The sequence below is a fragment of the Osmerus eperlanus genome, chromosome 4 (genome assembly GCF_963692335.1).
Source record: "Osmerus eperlanus chromosome 4, fOsmEpe2.1, whole genome shotgun sequence".
NCBI classification, from domain to species: domain Eukaryota; kingdom Metazoa; phylum Chordata; class Actinopteri; order Osmeriformes; family Osmeridae; genus Osmerus; species Osmerus eperlanus.
In genome coordinates, this window is record NC_085021.1 from 8,446,369 (window position 1) to 8,469,331 (window position 22,963).

General features: G+C 46.7%; 2 protein-coding genes across 18 annotated transcripts in view; both read right to left on the reverse strand.

Moving 5' to 3' along the window:
• The window catches only part of huwe1 (HECT, UBA and WWE domain containing E3 ubiquitin protein ligase 1), a 38,025-nt gene extending 26,716 nt beyond the window's left edge, over window positions 1–11,309 (reverse strand). For 9 of the 15 annotated variants that reach the window (XM_062458588.1, XM_062458579.1, XM_062458587.1 and 6 more), the window contains exons 1-24: window positions 11,207–11,309; window positions 10,158–10,226; window positions 7,476–7,525; window positions 7,200–7,269; window positions 6,983–7,081; window positions 6,508–6,714; window positions 6,212–6,364; window positions 6,035–6,097; window positions 5,811–5,888; window positions 5,652–5,702; window positions 5,355–5,523; window positions 4,943–5,043; window positions 4,471–4,621; window positions 4,188–4,315; window positions 3,434–3,574; window positions 3,100–3,307; window positions 2,864–2,965; window positions 2,574–2,654; window positions 2,273–2,379; window positions 1,435–1,627; window positions 1,254–1,345; window positions 737–957; window positions 461–518; window positions 68–244 (exon numbers count right to left, since the gene is read on the reverse strand). In XM_062458588.1, the coding sequence (XP_062314572.1) occupies window positions 68–244; window positions 461–518; window positions 737–957; window positions 1,254–1,345; window positions 1,435–1,627; window positions 2,273–2,379; window positions 2,574–2,654; window positions 2,864–2,965; window positions 3,100–3,307; window positions 3,434–3,574; window positions 4,188–4,315; window positions 4,471–4,621; window positions 4,943–5,043; window positions 5,355–5,523; window positions 5,652–5,702; window positions 5,811–5,888; window positions 6,035–6,097; window positions 6,212–6,364; window positions 6,508–6,714; window positions 6,983–7,081; window positions 7,200–7,244 (2,625 nt within the window). In that variant the 5' untranslated portion in view covers window positions 7,245–7,269; window positions 7,476–7,525; window positions 10,158–10,226; window positions 11,207–11,309. Of the gene's footprint in view, window positions 1–67; window positions 245–460; window positions 519–736; window positions 958–1,253; window positions 1,346–1,434; window positions 1,628–2,272; window positions 2,380–2,573; window positions 2,655–2,863; window positions 2,966–3,099; window positions 3,308–3,433; window positions 3,575–4,187; window positions 4,316–4,470; window positions 4,622–4,942; window positions 5,044–5,354; window positions 5,524–5,651; window positions 5,703–5,810; window positions 5,889–6,034; window positions 6,098–6,211; window positions 6,365–6,507; window positions 6,715–6,982; window positions 7,082–7,199; window positions 7,270–7,475; window positions 7,526–9,154; window positions 9,176–10,157; window positions 10,227–11,206 lie in introns of those variants that run through there. The other 6 variants (XM_062458590.1, XM_062458577.1, XM_062458585.1 and 3 more) reach the window with 6 other exon arrangements.
• A 740-nt stretch (window positions 11,310–12,049) lies between these two features.
• phf8 (PHD finger protein 8) lies at window positions 12,050–22,893 on the reverse strand. 3 transcript variants are annotated; one of them, XM_062458598.1, is made up of 23 exons: window positions 22,613–22,893; window positions 21,954–22,009; window positions 21,674–21,836; window positions 21,473–21,560; window positions 21,144–21,277; window positions 20,832–20,992; window positions 19,817–19,958; window positions 19,369–19,555; window positions 18,730–18,892; window positions 18,313–18,400; window positions 17,920–18,026; window positions 17,680–17,771; window positions 17,497–17,586; window positions 17,088–17,372; window positions 16,894–16,976; window positions 16,563–16,735; window positions 16,218–16,303; window positions 15,900–16,018; window positions 15,126–15,472; window positions 14,847–14,942; window positions 14,637–14,746; window positions 14,146–14,506; window positions 12,050–14,056 (listed from the first exon to the last, which is right to left on the reverse strand). In XM_062458598.1, exons 3-23 carry the CDS (start codon window positions 21,769–21,771, stop codon window positions 13,968–13,970), a joined length of 3,099 nt encoding a protein of 1,032 aa, XP_062314582.1. In that variant the 5' UTR covers window positions 21,772–21,836; window positions 21,954–22,009; window positions 22,613–22,893; the 3' UTR covers window positions 12,050–13,967. The 3 variants fall into 3 exon arrangements, with proteins under 3 accessions (XP_062314582.1, XP_062314583.1, XP_062314581.1); XM_062458599.1 differs by having other exon boundaries at window positions 21,144–21,270; window positions 21,475–21,560; window positions 21,674–22,009; XM_062458597.1 differs by having other exon boundaries at window positions 21,674–22,009.
• Between the last annotated feature and the right edge of the window lie 70 nt (window positions 22,894–22,963).

The following is a 22,963-nucleotide window of genomic DNA, read 5'->3' on the forward strand; positions in this document are numbered from 1 at the left end:
GTCAACCGGGAACAGGCCCTGAATGTACCCCCGTCCTCCCAGCGTGTGCTCCAGCGTGGGCCCTCACCAGTATGGACTTGCAGACCCCGGCCACGGCCTGGCAGGCGGCCGAGGTGGGGAAGTCGATGGGCAGGTTGGGCAGGCCCAGGATGGACACCAGGGGCAGCAGGCCCTTCTGGCTCACAAACTCCTGGCAGTGGTCGTCCGTGGTGTTGTTGCTCAGGATGGACTCCACAAACTTCATCTGGAGAAAAACACAACAACGACAGACGATTAGTGTTTTGATGCTGAACCCCGGCGGAGGAAGAACAAACAAACCACTATATTGGTTTTCCAGGTCAACTCTGTAGGTGGTTAGCTCATTATTTAGGCAGGGATGTACACAAACACTTGTGTTTGTGTACATGATTGTAGGCCTGATTGTGTAGGCCTGATTCCGTGCCAGAAGGTAAACACGCACCACGTTCAGAATGTAGTCCATGAGAGGGATGGGTATCCTCTCCTCTGTGCCAACCACCCTGAGGGGGAGAAGAACAGAGAGGAACGCCGTGGTTACAACCCTCCGACCACAAACACTCCCGCTGGGAACGGAAAGGGATTAAGATAACTGAAAGTTCATGCCAAAAGGAAGGATGGGAGAGGGGGGGGGGGGAGAGGGGGAAATTAAGTAAGGAAGAAAAAAAGAGAAAAAAAAGAAAGAAAAACAGTGTACTTCCACATCTGTTCAATGTCATACAGTTCAACGGGCACTGACTGTCTGGTGCTCTCTGGCTCCCCCTGCTGCTGGCTGAAGGTGTGCAGAGCCTCCTCCTCCTCCTCGTCCTCACTGGACGCCTCCTCGGCCGCGTGGCTGGAGCGGGCCGGGGGCACGGCCACCGTGCCGTCAGCCTTCTGGATGGACGGCTTCTGGCAGATGTACTCCGGGGCGCGTCCCAGGTTACAGATCTCCTCCAGTAACTGGGGGAGTGGGGGGGGGGGTTCGTTCATATGACAGTTAATACCCTATACACACACATACAGGACTGTGCACTAGTCTGAACGCACAAATTACTTAAAATTAATTAAAGACTAAATAAATATGTTCAATATTGATCAATATAATACAAAATACATTTTTACATTCAAGATAATATTCATTGGGTGCTTAATACTTCAGTACTGTGTGTAGGTATGAAATGCACATTTATGCTATGAATATGCCTTGAGCTGGTAACCCATGAAGGGGCATGCGTGTCTGTGGCAGGCTAGTTCACCTTGATGATGGCGGTGGTGGCGTCGGTCTTCAGAGTAGGCTGGTGTCTCATCAGCTCGTCCACAGCGCTGCCCAGGTTCGACGCCGTGTCGCCTGGGGACACAAGTGTGCACACACACACGTCAACAAATGTTTTCACTTTCAACGACACTACATAGCTACACGCACACACACACACTCACCTAGCGGGTCGGAGCTGCGGCGGCGGCGCATGGCGGGCAGGTAGTCCGGCGAGAGCAGCACCTTGAACAGGCGCTCGAAGGGCTGACACTGGACGAAGGAGTGCAGGCCACGCGCGTTCAGGCACAGGGCGCTGAACACGTTGGGGAGGGAGCCCAGCACCTCGCGCGTGGCGGGCACCTGCAGAGAGAGAGACTGTGAGAGAGAGAAAAAGGCAGAAAAGAGAGAGAGAGAGAAAGAGAGAGAAAAGAAGGGGAGGAAGAGAGAGAGGGTGAGAGACAGAGTGGCGAGGGAGGGGTCAACTCGAGGGAGGCAGGGAACCAAAACGCAAAGGCAATGAGGGCCGAGGAGGAGAGGCGGGAGGGGGGAGCAGGAAGAGGACGACGACAAGAGGGAAAACCTATTGGCCAAAGGCTTCGTCCAGTGTTGTGTGCCAGAGTGGAGGTGGGGGATCCGGGTGGAGCGTGGAGAGTGGGAGAAAGGTGCGTGTGTCGTGGGAGGGGAGAGACTGTGCTGCTGTGTGTACGCCCGCAGGAAAGAGAGTGAGAATGTGACATTTAAACATTTCTAAAAACGTGGAGGAGAGGAGAGGGGGAGCAGTGAGGGAAAATGAGCAGTGAGAAGGGTAGAGTGAGTGGATGAGAGCGAGAGCGAGAGCGAGAGCGAGAGCGAGAGCGAGAGCGAGAGAGAGAGAGAGAGAGAGAGAGAGAGAGAGAGAGAGAGAGAGAGAGGGAGAGAAAGAGGGAGAGAGAGAGAGGGAGAGAGAGAGGGAGAAAGAGAGGGAGAGAGAGAGAAACAGATAGAGGAGCAGGAGGAGGGAGGGAGTGCTGGCACACTCACGTCTTTGATGAGGAGGGCATGCAGCATGACATCAGTGAGGCCGTTATCCTGCAGGGAGGAGAGGAGAGACGGCTCCTGGAACACAAACACAGTCACCACCTCCGTAGCTGTGGGGTGGGGGGGTGGAGAGAGATACAGGAGACAGGAGAGAGGAACAGGACAATGTTACAGAATCACCATGGTTTCCAAAGACCCAAGTGTCCATAGACAGCCGAGCTTCAGTAAAGGGGGGGGGGGGGTCGTGTTATTTATCCAGTCACTTCATGTGGGTGCAGGCCCCTCCTAGGCCCAGTAGACTCACCCAGCAGGAAGAGAGAGGGCCCGTAATACTCGGCATTACTGATGATGTGCTTGAGTGAGGTAGGCAAGGACCCGTCCATTACTGCAGAGAGAGGGGAAGACAGGAGGATGGGGAGACAAGAGGTGGAAGGGAGAAAAAACAGGATTTGATTTGCATAGTGGTACATATCTGTGGCCTCGATGCTGCTTGTGGCCTACTGCTGAGGTTAGCTGCCCGTAGCTATGTGGGGGACTTGACTCCTGGGTCAGGGTGTGTATTAGAGGGGGGAGGGGTGTGGGGGAGGGGCTTACCGTGGCGGATGCCGTCAGAGAAGGCGGGGTCTTGGATAGCTTTCTTTAAGAAGTTGAGCATGGACTTCAACAGAGCGGCTCTCTGGGGGATGCACTGCACACCTGGGGAGAACACACAGGAAGTGTGCATGAACACACAGGGAGTGTGCATGTTGATATTGTGGGACTGAAGCGTGTGGAGTATTGTGTGGCGGTGACAGTTGACAGAGAGCAGGTACACGTGTGTGTGTGTTTACCTGGTCGCGGCGCGCTGCTCTGCGCCCGGCTGTCTGAGTCGGGCTTGGCGGAGGCGGGGCCGGAGGAGGGCCCCGGGCTGCTCTCCATGGCAACCTCAGACACGTCCATGTCTGTGTCCATGTCCTCAGACTCGGCCGACGCCCCGGGCCTCTGGATCTTTGGCTTGATGACGAAAGGGCACTCTTTCCTGGAAAGGTCCACCTCATGCTGCACGGACAGAGGAGTGTTGGAGGGAGGTGTTAATACAGGCATGTGTTTTGTTGACTTTGAGCAGAGGGCTTAGAGGGCTGCGTCAGACCTGGAGGCTGACTGTGTGCGTGTGTGTGTGTGTACCTCCAGTCTGCTGATGAAGATGGTAAGGCCGCTGTGGGACTGAAAGGCAGCCATGTCCAGGTTGGTGATGAGGTCCACCACCCGGACTGCCCGCGTCACAAAGGTGATCTGGTCCTGCTCGTCCCCCAGGAACTTAATCACCTGCGCACACACACACACAGAATGGACAACATCAGATTGTGTGCTAGCAGACATTAGGACTCGAACACTGCAAGCAGGCATGTGTTGGATAGACGAGGGCTCCATTTGAACACATTCATTTCCCTTTCCATTCAAGGTATCAACATGTATCGATCAAGTCTTTACACAAGCACACTGGAATATGTATTGAGTAGTGAACCATTACTTCTGAGTTCTCACAGAGACTCAGAGGTCAGACAGAGGAATCTGAACAGCTGCAGTGGGCAGACAAACCCTCAAATGTATTAACCTTTAGCTGAGTGAGTTCTAAATATTTCCAACGATCCCCACAGCGCAAGTTATTTTTCAGAAACGGTAGCATAATACTCTTAGCAATGCTAAGAGAAACTCTTAGTTACTTGTTAGCCTTCTCATTAGTACATTTTGAAGCCATACTAAAGCATTTGTCGCATAGTATGTGTCTATCGGAAAACATCTGAGACTCCAGCAGGCGACAGAAGTGACGGCCGTTCTAACGCGATGCTGCAGACTTCCCGACCAGGTCAGAGGGTCGTCAGACCTGTGGGAGTTAGAGGGGCTAAACGGAGCGGGGGTAGCCAGCGTGGCGGCTCACCTTCAGCAGGGCCTCCATCATGCCGCAGGAGACCAGGGCCTCGCCCCCGGCGTCGTAGCTGGCCAGGTGGTAGAGGAAGGAGAACAGGGCCGTGGCAAACTGGTGCGGGTAGGGCTCCATCAGGGGGTCTGGGGAGAAGGCAGGCAGGGTGGCAACAACGTCACTTTTCATCTAGGAATCCTTCAATCCATCCAACCATCCGAGATGAAAATACTCCCATCTCATTCGCAGGAACCGTCAACCGCAGACAGAGCCCGGTCCTGAGCGTGTGGCGCCGGCTCACCTATCATGGCCTGTATGCAGTTGCGCACCAGCACGGGCAGGAAGCCGTGGTAGGAGGCGGTGCCGGTGCAGTCGATGATGTTGGACAGCTTGGGCGTCCTCTCCAGGTGCACGATGGAGGTGAGCGTGCGCAGAGACGCTGCCTTGATGTCCTGGTTGGAGGAGGAGGGGAAAGCAGGCTTTTAGAGAAGACGCACTGACGCTCAACCGCAATGGCACGTTGAAGCCGTGATGAGGGGGGGGGGGGGGGGGGTAGGAATGTCTGTTGAATGCTGAATGCATGTTCAGCATAAAGGGTGTGTCCTTGCAGATCATGACAACACTTCCAATCATTCATGACTTGGCATGACTGCGGAGAACAGTGGGTCCTACTTCACACCTACGCCTGGAATGTGGCACTGGCCCACCAGAGCGGGGTGGCACAGGGCAGTGCCCGGGACCAAGGGAGAGACAGGCACACAGACGTTCCTTACCACAAGCTGTTTGTCTGTGATCTGCAGCACATCCACCAGCTCCTCTATCAAGCCGTTGTACAGAATACTGTTGGCGGACTCCTGGAGTGCGTTGGAGTAAACTGGGGGGAGAGAGAGAGCGAGCACAATGATGACTACAGTGGCGTTGGGAGAAGGCAGTGGTTAGTGGTGGAATGTTTTGAAGCTACTGACCATCAACCAACCACGTGTCTTGGCGACACAGCAAAATATCTCTCTTTATGGTGGTTTGGAGATATGGTACTGGTACTAACCCAGTATGGAGATGGTACTGGTACTAACCCAGTATGGCGATGGTACTGGTACTAACCCAGTATGGCGATGGTACTGGTACTAACCAAGTATGGAGATTGTACTGGTACTAACCCAGTATGGCGATGGTACTGGTACTAACCAAGTATGGAGATGGCATGTAGGCGCGCCTGTACGGCCTGCAGTCTCTTCTTGTGGTTGGAGAAGCCGTGGGCCAGACGGATGTGTGTGAACAGCAGGGTCTGCTTGTCCTTCGGGATGTTGTACATCACCGTCAGGGACTCCATGATCTCAGACGGGCTCTCAGAGATCTGAGGGAGAGAGGAGGAGGAGACGACATGGGGTTAAGGTCATTAGGTTTCCTCAGACTGAGAGCAAGCAAAAGTAGTTTGACTGGGCTTCCATGTTCCATATCTGGTGAGCGACAGCGGCCCCTTACCTTGTCCAGCTGTTCAATGTGGATGTAGTGTAGTGTGTTACTACTGGTCTGCTGTGTGGGAAGAGAGAATTTCACACAAGGGTCAGTAAGAGCCACCTCTGCCAGCGGACAGCTGACACACTGGCCTTGTACCAGACGAGGTGTGGTGTTTCTCATCACCTTCCTCTCCACTTTGACCTCGGGCCCGGGTTCAGCATAGAACTCAAAGTGTAGCGTGGTGGCACTGGGAGGGTACTTCTGCTCAGGTCGCCAAGGAGACACCGACAGGGATGGGGGGGGAGAAATAGGCATTAGTGGCATTTAGACAGGGAAAAAAAGGGATATTGTTTACAACGTATCAAGCAATTGGATGGGTCATTGGGGGTTAGACGACAGGTGCTCACCGTCATGGGCAGGTCCCTGCAGCACTCGGCCAGGCCAAAGCCATTCTCCTTCCCTCCCCAGCTCTGCAGGAGAAACATGTGTATGAAACAGCCACCTCTTCATACAATACCAGTGTCTGTATGGCCAACGTGTAGAAGAGAGCTGAGGGGAGGCGAGGGGTTAACCAGCATATATACCTCGGCCAGGTGCTGTAGACGGGCCAGTAGGGGGGTCCTCTTGTCCGATCCCAGTCTGGTGATGTAGTTGGAGCGCTTGCTGAACACGTAGAGGAGGTTCAGCACCGACAGCACCACCTGCATGTCGCAGGACGCCAGCAGGGTGGTCAGGTGCTGGGAACACAAGAGGAGAACGACGGAGAACGTGAAGGAGGAGCCAAATAAGAACAAGACGAACAAAACGTCTCGGAAGCCTTCTTTTCTGATCGGTGACCAATCACACACACACACACAACCCATGCCTCCAGGCCTCCTACCTCTATGGAGCTGTAGAGGTGCCTGGAGAAGCTGTACTCGATGAGCAGGGCCGTGAAGTTGAGCACGGCCAGCAGCAGGGCCTTGAGCTGCCCGTTGTCCGGCCGGTCACACACCAGCAGCCACGACATGTTCTCCACCGTCTGGCCCGCGTCGCACAGGATGCCATCGAATCGGTCCAGCAGGTCCACCCAGTGGTACAGCTCACACTGGTGGGCCACGGAAAGGTCAGAAGTTAATGTCTATAGACACTTATAGGCGTCGTTTCACTTGTCATGAGAGGGTACTAAGATGAGGTTTCCTTGGTGACCCCGAGGTCAGCTTGATCTCATGTGCTGGGAAAATCCTGCTGTGGGCACTGGACAACCCAAAATGTCGCCACCTCCGTCATCCTCAAACCTGACATTCAAGAGCATTTTCTAACTGGAACCAGTGGGGGGGGGGGGTTACAATGGGGAGACAGGCATCTGTCCTCACCTTGCCAATATTCCAGGTCTTGATGTGCTGCAGCTCCAGCAGCAGTTGCTCGTCGCTGCATCCCTTAAGCTTCTCTATCAGCGTCCTGCAGTCCGCAGGCTGTGGGAGAGGACAGGGAGACAGAGGCAGACAGAGATGAAGACAGAGAGGGATGAATGAATAGCACGAGCACGCGGGTAGCGGTGTCCGAGGCACGGCTCACGCTCTGCATACTCACAGCTTCTGTGGGGGTTTTCTTCAACTTGCTTCTGTCGACCTTCATGGTCGCTACTCTCTATGTGTTGCTCCTGTTGAGACATGAGGGTGGCTCACAGGCAGTCCGTTTGCATACTGAGCGATACATTCGATAAAGTGGTGTGAGGTAAGCAAGTCAACATTGATCTCAGGGCATCTCTGTGCCCAGTGTTACTCTCATACATGGCGTTTAAACAGGGGGTTTATACAGATTATTATTATTTTGTAACAAGCAGAAAAAACTTCAAAGAATACTTACAGTAAGTAATTTCACAATACCCACTTAACAGCATGTTTCATTTGCAATACCTGCAACAAGAAAATGTGTTGATTAGATGATCAATTAATGGGATTAAGAGGAACCACAGTAACCAGGGAACCATTTGTCCATGCATGCCTATCCGCATTTTGACTTTAAAATGCTAGAAAAATGTCTCTTATGAATTGTTTGCTTTGTCCAATACAATTCCTAACAGACAGAGCTGAGTGAAAACAATCTGCCCAGTTGTGCAGAGTCTGCACACTCCAGACAGGTATGCCAGTGTGTGTAGGCTACTGGTATAGGGTCAAAGGCAACTGGTGACTCAGAACAACAACAACAATGTATTATGCCATTGTACCAAACGAAAGCTTGTGAACATTCACAAGGTTGAGGATCAATCTGACCATCAATCAATCCATTCACATTTGAATCACCAATAATTTCTAACCAACAATCCATGTAGCTAAAGCTTATTTCACTTTCTCTCAGCATGTCCCAACATGATCTGATACTGTTTTAGGCATGTGTTGTGTTAGGTTGATAGACATTTTACATTTAAGTCAGGTACCTCGACTGGTTATTTGGAATGACTAACACCACAACTGCGGACAGAAAAATGCGTTGTTCTTGTGGGGGAACAACACCAATCAAGTGAGGATATTTAAGGGGGCGGGTCTAAATTAGAGCAGAAAAATGTATGACCACAATAGAAAACATTTAGCCATCTGAAAATATGATTCAAGCAATAACTGGCATGGCGGATGTTAGAGATTGGTAGCTAGCTCTTTCGTGCGGTCCAGTGCAGGGACAGATTCAAAACAGAATTCAACACAATGAAGCTGGTGTATCACTAGCTAGATAGCTAAACAAGCAAGCCACGCATGACACTGCTTACCTAGCTAAAACAAAATTATACATTTCAAGTCAAAGCAACAATGAATAAATAGCCAACTATGTTAACAACTACAAAAATCAGGACTCAACAACAGCAGACGTAAGCCATCTAGTTAGTGCTAATTGATGAGTAACTTGTTAGCAGCAGTAAGCTTGCTAACGGTAGCAGTAAAATATTGACGTATGTTGGCTAGCTATGAAGCCAGCAAAGCAAAACAGGGCTGCCCATCATGACTGACTTACAGACCAAACTGAAGAGGCTATATAAGAACGGTTATTATAACTAGCAATTACGTAGCAGTATTTACTTAGGTAGTGACTTAATAATTGCTGGGACTAGTTGCAGGTAGCAAGCTAGGTGGTTAGCTCGCTTGTAGTTGCATGTTGCGTCGGAAGATGTCAACACATTATGAAGACTAATGTCAGCTAACCTCAACCAACAAGGTGCAAACCCTTAAAATGTTTCATTAGATAATGCAATTTCTATGGAAGCTATTGATATAACTTAACTCCGTCAAATAATCAAGTAATTCTGTACAAGCTAGCTAGCTATTTAAGAGCCACCACTGCTAGCTAACATTAGCCATCCATTATGCATTCCTCAGACTGCTAGACTAGAGCACGCTGCTGCTGTTTTCAACCAATTTAGCGGCCGGCTGCAGTAGACGGCAAGCTAATGGGCCGCAAGCTCCGTGCTCGCCAATACCTGCATTCTCAACAACACACAAACGCACCAACACATACCGCAAACAAAACTCGGATACGGACCACAGTCAACTTACGCTACATCAATGAGTTGAATTGAGATATGACGCCCAGCATTGTGTTCCATCTCTAGACTGCCTATTTCTGCTAGCTAGAGAGGCATCAAGATGCTCGCACTTACCGCACACGCGCTGGCAAGCTAGTTTGTTAGCGAGCTAGCTGAAACGCATAATAACCCGCTGAATCATTCCCCCAATTGGGCCTAACGTGACATTGTTCGAGTTGGTGTATTTCTGTTTTCATTCAGCAATTCTACGTACCAGTATATTACATCTGAAGAGACGATTCATATGTTCAGTTTTCTTTTTTTAATTTTTTATATTTGCCTTGAGTTTAGTGAGCGCGCGTGCCTGCACCATGTTTCAACAAATGGTGTGCAAAAGTATGACCATGCCTGATTCAATTGTTTTGTATTTTACTGCCATTCCATGTGCATTATATTGTGCATTTAACCTTAAGAGTAATTTATATTCAACTGATATATCGTTATGAGGGACAATTAAATTGTAGCGCATACCCAACACAACCAGATATTTCCACTTTCTGCAACTAAACAAATTAGAAAATAAACGTTCCTTCTAATGAAGTAACAATTCATAAGTTTCAGTCACTTAATCCACAAATAAAGAAAAAACAAAATGCCCTAGATAATAGCCAAGCTCTACCTAAGTAACATGAGAGAAAGGCCATCGCCACCAACAAGCAACCACATCTTGCAGAATTAAAACATTTTACTTGCACTTTAAAGGCAAACACTACATGTACATAAATGAATTAGCAAATAAACACTTAAATTATTGCAAATACCCTATCTAACAACTCTACTGGTCTTCAGAAATAAGGAGACTTTCAAAAGCTGTCTGAGGAGACATATATATGGCCCTTCACCATGGGTAAATATCTTAAATTTATAAGAAATACATGTTTGCAATAATAACTCAATCCTAATGCTTTTCTTCAACAAATACAGGTTACTTTGAGACATTAATACCTGCTTGTAGTAACCAGGATGGTACATACCAGAAACTGCTTTGGTTTATTAGCTCCATCCTTTTTTCTCCTGCTAGTTGTATGGTCTTCTAAAACAATCTGAAAAGGGCAAGACATTTAAATGAGAAACATTTCTGGTAAACCAGAAAGGATTATACAAGAGCTCTTGCTAATAAAAAGTGATATATATGGACACTGTACTCATAAATCGCTTTAATGCCATTCAACACACCATAACCAACACAAAATGAAACGGTCAGTTAAATCGCCCTTCAGGTAAGTGATCAAGTATAATCAAGTATACTGTAACAATGCAGGTTCTGTCAACAGTCATGATGACTACCGTGGTCTATCCATATCATGCCGAATTATTCACTATAAAGACACACCATGGTTACAGTTGAACTTGACCTGCATTGCACTATTTTGTCAGTTAGGTACCTTGCAAGGCCTACATGATAATTGTATGTTGAGAACTGGTTGACCTGACTAAATCGTAACCGAGTAAACCGAAGAACTGTCACTTCATTTCACATTCATTATGATCAGATTTAATACGTTGGTTGGCTAGCTAGCTATACCAGATGGGAGTATTTCTGGATGTTTTCAAGCTAAATACCTTATTGTTGAGGGACCTGTCATCTCAATCGTGTGACAGTTCAAACAGCTTGCGAAGTATTTTCACAGGCCTATTTCTTTCCGCAATCTGACAGTGTGGTTCTAGGTGGGGAATTTGCCGGTTGTAAAGTATTTAACTACACGACACAAAGACAGTTTGCAAGCTAACTAGCTAGCGATGAGCAGCAGTATGTGGTGCTAGTCAGTGAGTGAGTTTCGCGCGTGCATTAAGCGCACCACAATGCTCTCACAATCGGTAGGATCATGGTCCACGGCTAAATTAAAAATGGCGGTCTACACAGCAGAATGTCCGGACATTACCCTTAAAAGACGCCAATTGTATGGTAATTTGCAGCAAACCGATACAGATAATAACAACAGTAGTTTTTATAGATTACCAATTGAAATCCTTTATCACCTAATGATCAAAGCCCAATGTAGGAATGCCTCTTTTAGCCTACCTTCATGCGTGTTCATTTCACTTCTCCATCTTGCACTACTGAGCAGGACAGGGTTGACTCAAATCTCGCGAGAATCTTTCTGCGCGTCCTATGTCAGGCTAGCTGGGCACTCCCATGCTTTCAAGTACGTACGACATATTGTGACCCACAGATTGGGACTCTAAACAGTTTGCTACAGGCTGTCCCTGTTGAAAATAACCACATAAAACATCACACAAAAGTAATATTCTCAGTGGGCAATCATGTAACAGTAATTATGTAACTAATATTCCAAGTCATCCTTACTTGCATACTAAACGACGATGGAGTCTGTAGGCTGTCAACAGTAGGCTACTCTTAATACAACATGAACAAACCTAAAATGACCAAAATCGTATTCATTACTTTTCCCCAACTTGATATGAATCAGTCTCTCATTAGGCAATTATGAGAAATAACTACATCAACCAAGGTGCATATAAAGCACATAACACATCTTTGAAAAATATATTTTAATTCAGCTTAACATGAAAATGCATTAAAGCTTACTGAAATCCAGGAGAAAACATCTGCAGTGTTTTCAATAAATAAATACAAATTACTCACATTTAAGCCTAACTCAATGTAAATAATCAAATTTGGTGTATTAACACTTAAAGACCATATTAAACTAGTAACAAAACAGAGATATAAAATAAACCCTGAGAGAAATTGTGATCTGCACCATTATCCACTATTGAAACACAAACATTCAGTATATAAACGTCGTTTTTTTTTTGGTCATCTGTGTTCTATTGTCAGAGATTAAAGTCAAGCCATGGGTACAAATTTGATGTTTAAAAAAAAAAAGGTAATCCAAGAAGATATAAAGAATGGGTGTTTAATACAATGTAAATGTTCCTTGTCACAATAATTGAAGGTTCCTCAAGCACAAACATACAGGACTGTGAAAGTGAAATCTGCATCAAAGCCATCATTCTCTGTGGTATGTCATGATGGAATGAAAACTAAAACCAAACATTCATGCTGCAGTGCTGGCCCATTGTTATGATACCAGGCAACCAATTCAGAAGTTTGAGATCAAAATCAATGCCAAATGCATTCTTTCTTACAGGTCAATACTTACACCCATGTCTACCATATAGAGAACATTGACATAAGAGTAAATATGACCATTCCTATTATAAAACAAAACAAAGGAAATGAAACAAAAAAGGGCAGTTATTCAGCACAAACATTTTACATTAACAATACAACATGACAAACTAACCATGACATAATTACTGCATACAAATAAACAAAACTCAACCTTTTACTATTTCATACATTTTGCAAGTGACATTTATGAATATTGTACAAGGTATGTTAAGAAATGTTTTTTAAACATTTTTTTTTTGCTTAACTATAAAAAAAAGAAGATTGCAACAATTATTTACATAATGTGAATGTTTCAACTGTTACGAACTTTAATGTCTTTACATAAAAATTCGAATTGTGTCCACCAAACATCTGTTGCAGATAAAATAAAAATCCATCCATTATTCTGAAGCTTTAGATCTGTAATGGACACTTGGAAACAAATGATGAAAATATTAGGAACTAGAGTCTATGTTACTACATTACTGCTTTGACCAGATGGCTATAGAAATGTAAATATATACACATAAAAAAACCTAATTGTCATCTACTTATGAAAGAACAATGTAAAATTAAAAATAAAGCTACTGAACAATCAAACTCTGGGAGAAATTACTTAAATATCTACAACAATTATTGTAAAGATAATTCACAAAATACTCCTACGTGTCAGAGTGGGCTGGATAGAAACACAACTAGACTGAGATGGGATATAACAATAAACAGATTAACTGAGGTGAGCTGAAAAACTATAATAGGAGAAAAATACAGGGCAAGAGTGGGATGGCATGCTACAACAAGCACATAATAAATACCCATCTGTAGATGAATAAACAAAACCAATGTTAATTGTAAGCACGCTAAACTTTCAACATTTTAAACTCCATTTATACTTATCCAAAAGTCTAATTTGGGCTGAATTCTGAATAAAGTGTGTTCTGTTCATCAAGGATTTTCTGTAGCGAGGATTACAATGTAATTCCACAATAGCTGGCTGATGATCATTAGGTTTAAAAGTAAAGTAAAAATGACCCCTTAAACACATGCACAAGTATTTAAAAGTCAAACCCATAAATCATCATAGACAAATCAAGTACCATTTAGCATGAGTCCATAAACCCCCAACTAAAGTCATTTTCCCTTTTACAAGCCTGTGGCTAAAACACAAAATCTGAAAGTCAAAGGGCATAACAAGATAATCAAATATCAAGCTTGGCATTATTTTCTCATTGACTACATTAACAGTACATGTTTTCTGCATGTACATTCAATTTGTGGGAGTTAATTTCATTGACCAATTTACCGTTATTCAGACATTTTCTCCCTTTTCTTTGCTTTGAGATGTGCATGAATTTGGTCACAACATGCTCTACTATTACAGATATGAATAGAAGGGGAAGCATGGGACCAAAATGATGAGGTTGGTTTAGGGACTGGGGGTTTTGATAAACAGTAGGCCTATATCACAAAATAAGATGCCAAACAGAAACTAAAAGTTAAATAAAACAATATATACAAAATATAAATCAGTCTTTCTTAAAGCGGCTATGTCCTTCAAGCTCTCTTTACTGAAATCCAAATGTCCTCCAGGAATCCTTCAGACAAAAAACCCAAAAGATCTTGCTCAAAGCATTGTTCTTGACTCTCACAGGAGAAGCTTGCCATTGCGATGTATTTTCAGAATTTTCCCAAGTCTCTGTTTTGCGGTTGCGAGTCCTTTTTTTGGACGTTTACCTGAAAAACAGGAAGAAGTGCATTAGCTAACGAAAGAAAACGTGTCGCAAGTGCAACGTGTGGTGTCCAAGAGTATCTGTGGTACGTACCTTGACCGGCTCCCGCGGAGCCTGGGCTTGCGAGACCTGCAGGGGAGGCTGCCGAGGGAGAGTAAGTGCTGCTGTTCTGGGGGGAGAGGGAGGGCCTCCTGGAAGTGAGGAACACCCCGGGGGCCATGGCCGCGCTGCCCCTGGGTCCTCCTGGGCCAAAGGGGCCCGGGCCGGCTGTGTACTCGTGGTCCAGCAGGCTGGCAGAGTAGCACTCCCTCCTGTCTGGGCTGCAGGCAGCTGGCTCTGGTTCTGGGGCCGATGGGGGCGAGGGAGGGGACGGGTCGGCCTGGGGTGGGGGGGCTGGAGGGGCAGACGGACGCTGCTTTTTTGTGTACTTCCTTTTGGTGGTTTTCTGGTGCTCCTAAAATGGGATCAAATATACAAGTGAATCAACAACGGTTCCAAACGTCCCCTGGTCGATGCCTTGTCCATATAGACGTCGTCAGATTTGGTCACGCCCAGCCAGAATATACACAGGGCACTCCTCCTACCTGTTGTGCCAGCTTAGCAGCGGCTGCCGCCAGGCCGGTCTCCACAGACGCCACCCTGGCCCCCTCCCTCACTGGGCGCTCCTGTTTTGGGAGGGTGGGCTGAACCCGAGCTAGAAGAAACAAGGGAAATATCAAGGAGGGATTAAACAGAAATCTTCCTTGATAAAACAGTTTGTTTTTGTGTTTAAAAAAAAAATTAAAGTCTTGTACCTTTGGGGCTCCAAGGTGTATCGTCCCAGTTCCTCTTCCTCTTCATTTTGGCTTTGTTGGCGTGGTCTTCCTCGTCAGACTCCAGGGAGGGGTAAACTGAAAAACAAAGATGGGTTAGAGTACGTTTGGATAAAAAGGCATGTTGGACTTAATTATCTCCATCATTAACAGTGACCAACTGGGCTGTGAGGAGCCGGTTGCCTCAAAGGGCCGGTAACCTGTCAGCAGAAGGGGTGTGTGTGTGCATGAGAGCAGATTTCACCACAAACCATGCCTCACCATAGTCAGAGTCTTTAAAACAGGTTCCCAGAGTCTCCTGCTCGTCTGGGCTGTCCTCGTCGCTCAGGTGGCGCACTGGCCGCTTGACCGGACGCTTCCCCGGGCGCTGGACGGTGCGAGGGAGGGCGCTCTTCTTCTCGCCGCCGCCTCCCGTCTTCTTGGCTCCTCCGGTCACCCACACCGCCCGGCCCCCTTTGTCCTTGACCACACCCAAACCTTCAGACAGGCCCCCGGAGATGGAGAGGGGGGAGGAGGAGGAAGAGGAGGCGGAGGAGGAAGGAGGGTTGGCCATCGACAGCATGCCCTGGATGGCGTCACGCGTGCTGGGGGAGGCTGGGGCTTCCTCGCTTAGAGGAGAGAAATGACACGGGTGAAAACCTGACCAAAACTCAAACGGGCTAAATTAGTGAGTTGATTTCCAAATAAAAGCCACGGGGAACACTGACTTTGCCTCAGCCAATAATTCCTTTTTATTCTAATTGAATGGCAACAAGCAGATTCCCAAATGCAATATGTGAAGATGACAAGCCAAAAAACGTTTTATTTGATTTTTTTATTAGTCCATCTGTAGCTGGGTATTCCTGTTCCATAAAAGCATCGATAGTCAACATGTTTTAAATGTGTTTGTTTATTGATAGTTTGATCATCTACACAATCCCCAGGGAAATCTCAGAATATTTAAATATCAGGCCACAGTTTGAATATTTAAATCCAGGAGGGTTATGCTGAGTATAGAATGTCAATGAGCTCAGGGCAGGCGATGCCAGGACCTACCTCAGAGCAGAGTCCAGCCCTGCAACCTGCTTGCTGGCCTTCAGAAGGTCCAGAATGCCCCCGGCGCCTCCCTTCACCCCATGGACGGTCAGGGTCTCCTCGTCTGTGGTGTAATCCTCCTACAAAACATAAATAAATACAAATTAAAAAGGAAAAACACCCAACGTCTCTGCAGCCTCATTGGTATTCAGACGCAACACGGCACACTTTTGTTTTAAGTTAACGTGTTCAACAAACATAATATAAATGTGGTTGGTTTTGATGATGTGTGTGTTATGCTAGGTCACAGCAAATTTGCCTCCGTTTTGTATGTCTCACCTCAATGTCGAAGTCCACCTCTCCTGGCTCCCTGATGCGATTAGGGTCGGAGCAGGGCTTGGCTCTGGGCAGCTTTCTAGGCAGACCTGAAGGAGACACACCGGTTGAAACACCTCTCAACACCCCTGTCCAAGCGATTCCTCAACCTTACAACAAGGTTGCCAGGTTGCCTTCAATACAGAAACTCAGGGGAGTCTTTGAAATGGGCTAAACTATTTTATCATTATCAAGAAGAATAGCCAAAACTGCATTCGTTCCATAATGGAATAAAAGCAAGTGCACCACGGTGTAAGTGCATTAGTGTACTGGATCCTTCCACTGCACAGACCAAAGCCTCCTTCTCACCACTCAGCTTCTTCTTGCTGGACCCTGCGGACTTGCGTCGAGGTGGCGGAGTTTCGTCTATCTGCAACTCATCTTCCGACTCAAAGTCGGAGAGGCTGGAGCTTGTGCCCAGGTTCTGGTAGAGGGGGGCACTGCCCGCCCCGTTACTGCTGCCAGAACGCCCCCCCTTCTTCCTGCAACCAGAGACAACACTGTGTAAAGCAGGGGATGCGTCAGAGAAGATTGTATTTTCATACGGTGGAAGACCCTGTTGACCTCGAGGGCTCCAATTTCAACCAGTGTGTGTGAACGTGAGTTTTCTCAACGCCATGTTGTACAAACTCTTACTCACCCCTGAATCTTGCCATTGGTCAACACCAGTTTTAGCTTGCTCTTTTTCAGCTTGCCTTCAAACTCTTCCATCGGTAGCTCCAACTGGAGAGGGGAAGAAGTGAAAAGTACATGTTAAATAGATGAGGGAAAAAAGGCTGAACAATCGCAGGTGCCCAAAGACATTGAGCTCATGTTCTGGATGACAGGTCCTACCTTGTTCTTGTTTTTGGACTTGCCAGGTTGGAACTTCTTGAGCGTGTGTTTGGTGTGGATCTCCAGGAGGTCCAACTCCCCGGCCTCTGCCTTCAGTAAGTTCTTCTGGCCCTTCTTCTTGGGCCCCGGGGACCCCACAACTCCCCCTCCTCCATCCTTGGGTTTGGGGCCTCTCTTTTTGCCGGGGGGCCGGCCGGAGTTCTGCGCAGCTGTCAGGGGAGCCTTGGACAGGGGGGAGGGGAAACTGGGCAGTCCGGTACGACCAATGTTTTGCTGAAAGATGTCCTGTGACAGAGAGGGAGGAGAACAGTTGTTTGGGACTGACTGAAATGTGCCCACATCAATCATTACATTCTGGGAATATAATGGGCGGGAAAAGGTTCAGAAGACGCATGACATCTGGGCTTACCTCAACGAGGCGGATCTCCTTGGCCAGGTCTTTCACCAGCTGCTGAGTCTTGATGGTTTCTGGGATCTCCACCTCGTGTTCAGAGAGTGCCTGAACAGGGCCAAGCACAGTGTCAAACATTTCACACACACACACATTCCGACCAAGGTGCTGACAGGTTGTCAGGAGTCCCACTGGACTGACCTCCTTGCGGGTCCAGGTCTGGAATGCGTTGTTCAGAGCCTTGGCCCCGAGGACCAGGTAGGTCGCAGGATGTCTGCGGTTCTCCCTCAGACCTGGCAAACACACCGGCGGAAGCTTGTTGAAGCGACAGTAGCGTGGCTTTTTTATGTCCATTCACCAAACCAGTGTACAGGACAGTGGAGGGGGATGATGGAAAGCAGTAAATACTCTGATCCGAGATGAGATCAAATGAAAACTCACCCCTGAATGTGTCAAGGAGGTGCTTGCCGACATACCAGCACACCGTCTCAAAGTTGGGGAACCTGAACAGGTCGGCTGTACTCAGCCTCTTCTCTATCTCGTATGCTCTGGTGAGGAAACAGTGTACATCATCAGCTAAGGATTACTATGATTTAAAAAAGGTACTAAACAAAAACAAACACAACAGGTAAAGTGTTGGTCCCACGTTTCAAGGGCTGAAATAAAAACATGCCGGAATTTCATACACACAAAAAAAAGACATCTCTTGCTAAATCCACAGATTAGGGACCAATTCTCTTATTCAATGGAATTTCAACAGACTTCTTCATATGACCTTCAACCTTTAAAATGGCTGCATTCATATGTTTTGTTCAGCATGTAAAAGGGGCATACCGGAGCTGCATTTCAATGTTGAGGCTATGCAGGAAATTCCCACCAAATGCCAGGCAGTCTACAGGAGTGAGCACAGCATGGATCCACCCTGAAACACAACACAGAAACACACCAGATTACAACCACTGATGAGCTTGATCTGAAACACTCCAGGCACCTCAAGCAGGAATCCCTCAGACCTCATAGGGTCTCTCTCCCATAGACAAATAGGGTCGCTCTCCCATAAATAGATAGGGTCTCTCTCTCAGACTAAAAACCATTCCCAGTGAACGATTGTGATGTAAATTGTTAAAACGGATGACAAACCATTTGTGTGTCCACGAAACAAGCCCAAAATGCAGAGTTGGCATGACCATGCCCCCCTTGACGAACATGAAGGTCATAACAAGGCAATCCCCTGACAAGGTTGGTGCTTACCTGTTGGGATGAAGAGGGTGTTTCCCTGTTTGAGGGAGCACTTGTAACACATGTCCACTTGGTCGCCAAAGAACATTTCGTTCTGATTGGACGAGGAGCTCCAACGTTCAAACAGTGCCAGGTTGGCAGGTGTGGGGGAAATAAGGTAGAAAATCTTCTCACCCTTAAGAGACACAGATAGAGACATTGCATAAACAGGAGGTCAAGATATACAATAACTGTCTGAACACAATGACGATTCAGACTTTTGAACAAATTAAAAAAAAACGGAAGGATGCTGAATTGTGTCTAAACGGGGCTTCCCACTTTCTCTATCCCACTATCTTATGACAAGTCATGTTGCTGGGAGCGGAGATCTGCAAAGTATGCATGTCATGTAAACCCTTCAACACTTCCAGAAAGAGGTGGGCTTAAACTTAAGACGGCCCCCTATCTTCCAGCTCAGAGAATCAGTGATCTCCCCCAAAGTCAACGTTGAGCCAGGAAAAAAACGTTGGGAGATTAAAGTCTGTAACCCATGTTTCACACTGTTTACATATTGATGAGTGCTACACCCACGTTACCCAATCCTTTGCCCCATCAGTCATCCAATCCTTAATGTAGTTCTTACACTGCCCCCCCCCTCCCCTCCTTCCTTACCCTCAGGACATGGTACCACACGGAGGTGCCTCCGAAGTCAATGTGGAAGTCTGTGTAGCTGTCCTTCACACCCATTAAGCAGTACTTCTGGACATTGGGCCTCTCGAACACAGACTCTTCAGGCCAAAGGTTCTCCACCCAGGAGAGCTTCCTCACGATCTTTGGAGTTTCCACCAAGTTGGACAACCTAGGAGAGGTTGGGGGAGTAATTTGTATTTGAGAAAAAAACTGCTACTCAGCCCTTTTGAGACTTATTACAGAGTACCGCCAACTCAGCTTTAAACAACTGCGGTAGAAGAGTCTGGCACTTTTAGGATGCCTCACTTTAGTAAGTGATGTAGGTTTATTGACGGGCTTGAAGACACATGCCAAGTTGCATTTAAGAGTGTCTTCCGACATCTTCCCAGACGGTACGAGGAGGCAGCTAAAGAGGGTTGTTGTGGTGTACCTGGTCTCAGAGAACTCCAGGCTGATGACGTTGAGTGTCCGCTCTCTGTTGGGGCTGTTGTAGTACTCCACAAAGTCCCCCAGACGCATCTTCAGGTCACACTGGCGGGACACGTCGATCACATCTATCTCTTTGTCTGCGCCTGAATTCGAACAAATCAAAGTTCCGTACAACTTTTCGAGCTTTAATCCAAAAACGGACATGAATTGCATTCATTTATACAGCAGCTAGTTTTGATTGGAGCGCTGATTGAGAGTAAAACAGTGCTGGGACTTTTAACTATACATGTATCACTCCACTATACACACGATTAACTATACACATATCACTCCACCATACACACAAAAGTTCTATTAACTATACATGTATCACTCCCCCATTCCAACGACTGTTATTTAACATTGTAACAAGTAACAAAGTTTGCAGCGCAAAATGAACATATCTTCACTGGTTGTAGATACATACATGTACGTGTACATGATACCAGGACCTGCAACATGTAGACCTACACAGTAGCAAGATAATGTGCAGAAAAATGTGTGTTGCTTGGCAACAGTTCAGCCAGTCCAGTAACACAATTATAAAATTAACACTATTTGTGTTGGCGGAGCCAAATAAATTAACAAACAAACAAACCATAATCTGTTGTCGCTTATTACTGTTTACTAATAAATGGCGCATGTAGGATTGTTGCATAAAAGCAATATCACACATGCTGTTATACCCGAATGTCAGCACAGCAACATAACAGCCGTGCTGACATTCAGTATGACAGCCCTCCCTCTTGAGTGATATTGCTTAATCAGACACGACTGTATCGAGTAGCAATGCTTGTCTTTTTTATCTGTACTGTGTAAGTGCTGTATTTTGTCTGTGGGTTTTGATGTTGTGAGGTTTTCTAACTGGACTCAGTCTGACGAAGCTGAACGAATCCACTTTGACCGGATCTTAAGATTTCCTTGGTAAGCAGCAGGTCTGGTCCCTTCAGGTGTTGGGACCCGAGGGGCAGGTTTACCTATGTAGTGCTCCACGTCGGTGACGCTGAAGGACGCAGGAGGCAGGTTCATGCCCAGTCCGTCTCTCCTGAGCACCATGACGGGAACGCTGAAGGAACGCTCCTCCAGGAACTCCACCGTCAGCTGGGCCCCTGACGGCTTCAGCAGCACCTCGTCCGCACTGTGTGGAACACGCAGACACACACGCACGCAGACACACACACACGCAGACCATATTATAAGCAAAAGAATATTCTCTATTGGGGAATGTTTGCAATGTGTATTCCCATGCCACGATGCTAAAGAACCAAAAGCAGGTCTGTGATCCTTACTTTGGGAAGGTGCGGCTGCGTAGCTCTCTAACAAACTGGGGGCTTCCTGTCTTGACTGGTCGTCCACCGTCTCTTCCTCCGGCTCCTCCGGAGTCGGCCTGCTTGCTCGACCCTCTGCGCTTCCGCACTGCAAGACATGCAGGGTGGAAACGACACAGAAAACTCCAATTAATTCACATGGCTGGTTGAAACTCACAACCTGGTTTGCACAGCAGCCTGAATTCTGCAGAGGGATATCCACACGTACCCACGCAGGGTAAAATAAAGACTAACAATGGTGGACTGAGATAAAAAGAAGGCAGGGAGGTCAATTCAAAGAGAAAGGACTTACTGACAGACGGCCCGTGGCTGACCTGACAATTGGGGCAGTGATACAGGTCAATCTCTGCTGCTTTATCCTCCTCGACGCCAACGCAACTACACAAAACACAGCATAGCACATTTTACTCAAGTGCAATTAGTCACACGTGGGGTTTTGAATACAAACCCCTGACAACATGGTACAGCTCTCTGAAATGTCAAACAATTACCTTCCATGGAACCAGTCTTGACAAATGTCACACTCAATCATGAAGCGTGTGACATCATAGGGTAGGCGACACAGACAGTATACGGGTACAGACGCCATACCGGGTTTGTATGGAAACTAGATCTGTACTGTCAGATATCAGTCCACTCTTGATAGAAACAGACCTACACAAAAAAGGGTCCAAGTAGTTTGACAAAAGTCAACACTATGTTACGGTTGCATTGGAGTCTAGATCAAACTAGTGCAGAAGGAGCACAGATGAACTGCTGCTGTCACTTCACTTGATGTAGGTGCCTCTTGCCAAACATGGTACAAAACATTCTCCAGAGTTAGGTGCCTATGGGAGAGAGAAACAGACTGACGAGTTGATTATTTGCTGAGAGTTGTCAGCACTTACATGGAGCCATATATAAACAAAACCACATGCGTAAACACTTCCCAATACAAGATGTCATGTATACAGAAGTTATACTAGCAGGTCCAAGCTGGACAGGGAACACACTCTGCGGGGCTATCAAATACTCAATCTATAGAAATACGATAACTAGCTCGCTTTTGCTAAACTGAATCGAAAGGATGCTAGCATATATGAAATGATCTACCTAGCAAAGTTAGCAAACATTAGCAGGCTAGCACTACTCGTTGTTCGACCGGCCAGTGAAGGAGCGCTAACGTTAGCCTATCGACTTAGCAACAAGCAATGGCTATTAGCTAGTAGTCTAACTGTGCTACAGTAGCCTAGCGTATTGTAGCTAAACTAGCAAGCTAGCCTTTTTTAGCTTAAGCTTGCTAGCTAGTAAACATAAAGGTAATTAAATACAACTACTATACATTACATTAGCAATGCACTTAAATAGCAGTTTGCTTCCGAGACATATATATATTCACTTTTAAGTCGTAATTAATCAATATAGAGAAAACATCACACATTATTCCTTACGGCAATTTCTTGTTGCGGAGCGGCCAAGCATTCGAAAGCGGTTGTAAATCCTTCCCCAAAGGCCGAGGATGAAGGCGGCCTTCTTTATTAGAAAAGTATTCAACAACAACCGTTACTATATTTCCTAATCAACCAAAACGATATCAAAGTGTGTAGTTTAACACCAAAAGTTATCAATTATACGATCAAATAGATAAAAACCTTTATCGGCAGCACTATGCTTGTAAAGATCTCAGAACTACACATCCAGCAACGCCATTTCAAAGGCAGTATTTGGTAGACTGTCTGTTGTCAGAGAACAATAAAGTTGTGGCTGGTGTATGAAGCTGGAGCAAAGAAGACGAGGATGGA

Excerpts from the sequence above, each read along its gene's own strand:
- phf8 (XM_062458598.1), bottom strand. The coding sequence starts at position 21,771 with ATGGCGTCTGTACCCGTATACTGTCTGTGTCGCCTACCCTATGATGTC. Across the intron at positions 18,027-18,312 it reads AACATTGAAATGCAGCTCCG|AGCATACGAGATAGAGAAGA; the intron begins GTATGCCCCTTT and ends TTTCCTCACCAG. Across the intron at positions 16,977-17,087 it reads AGTCCAAAAACAAGAACAAG|TTGGAGCTACCGATGGAAGA; the intron begins GTAGGACCTGTC and ends TCCCCTCTCCAG.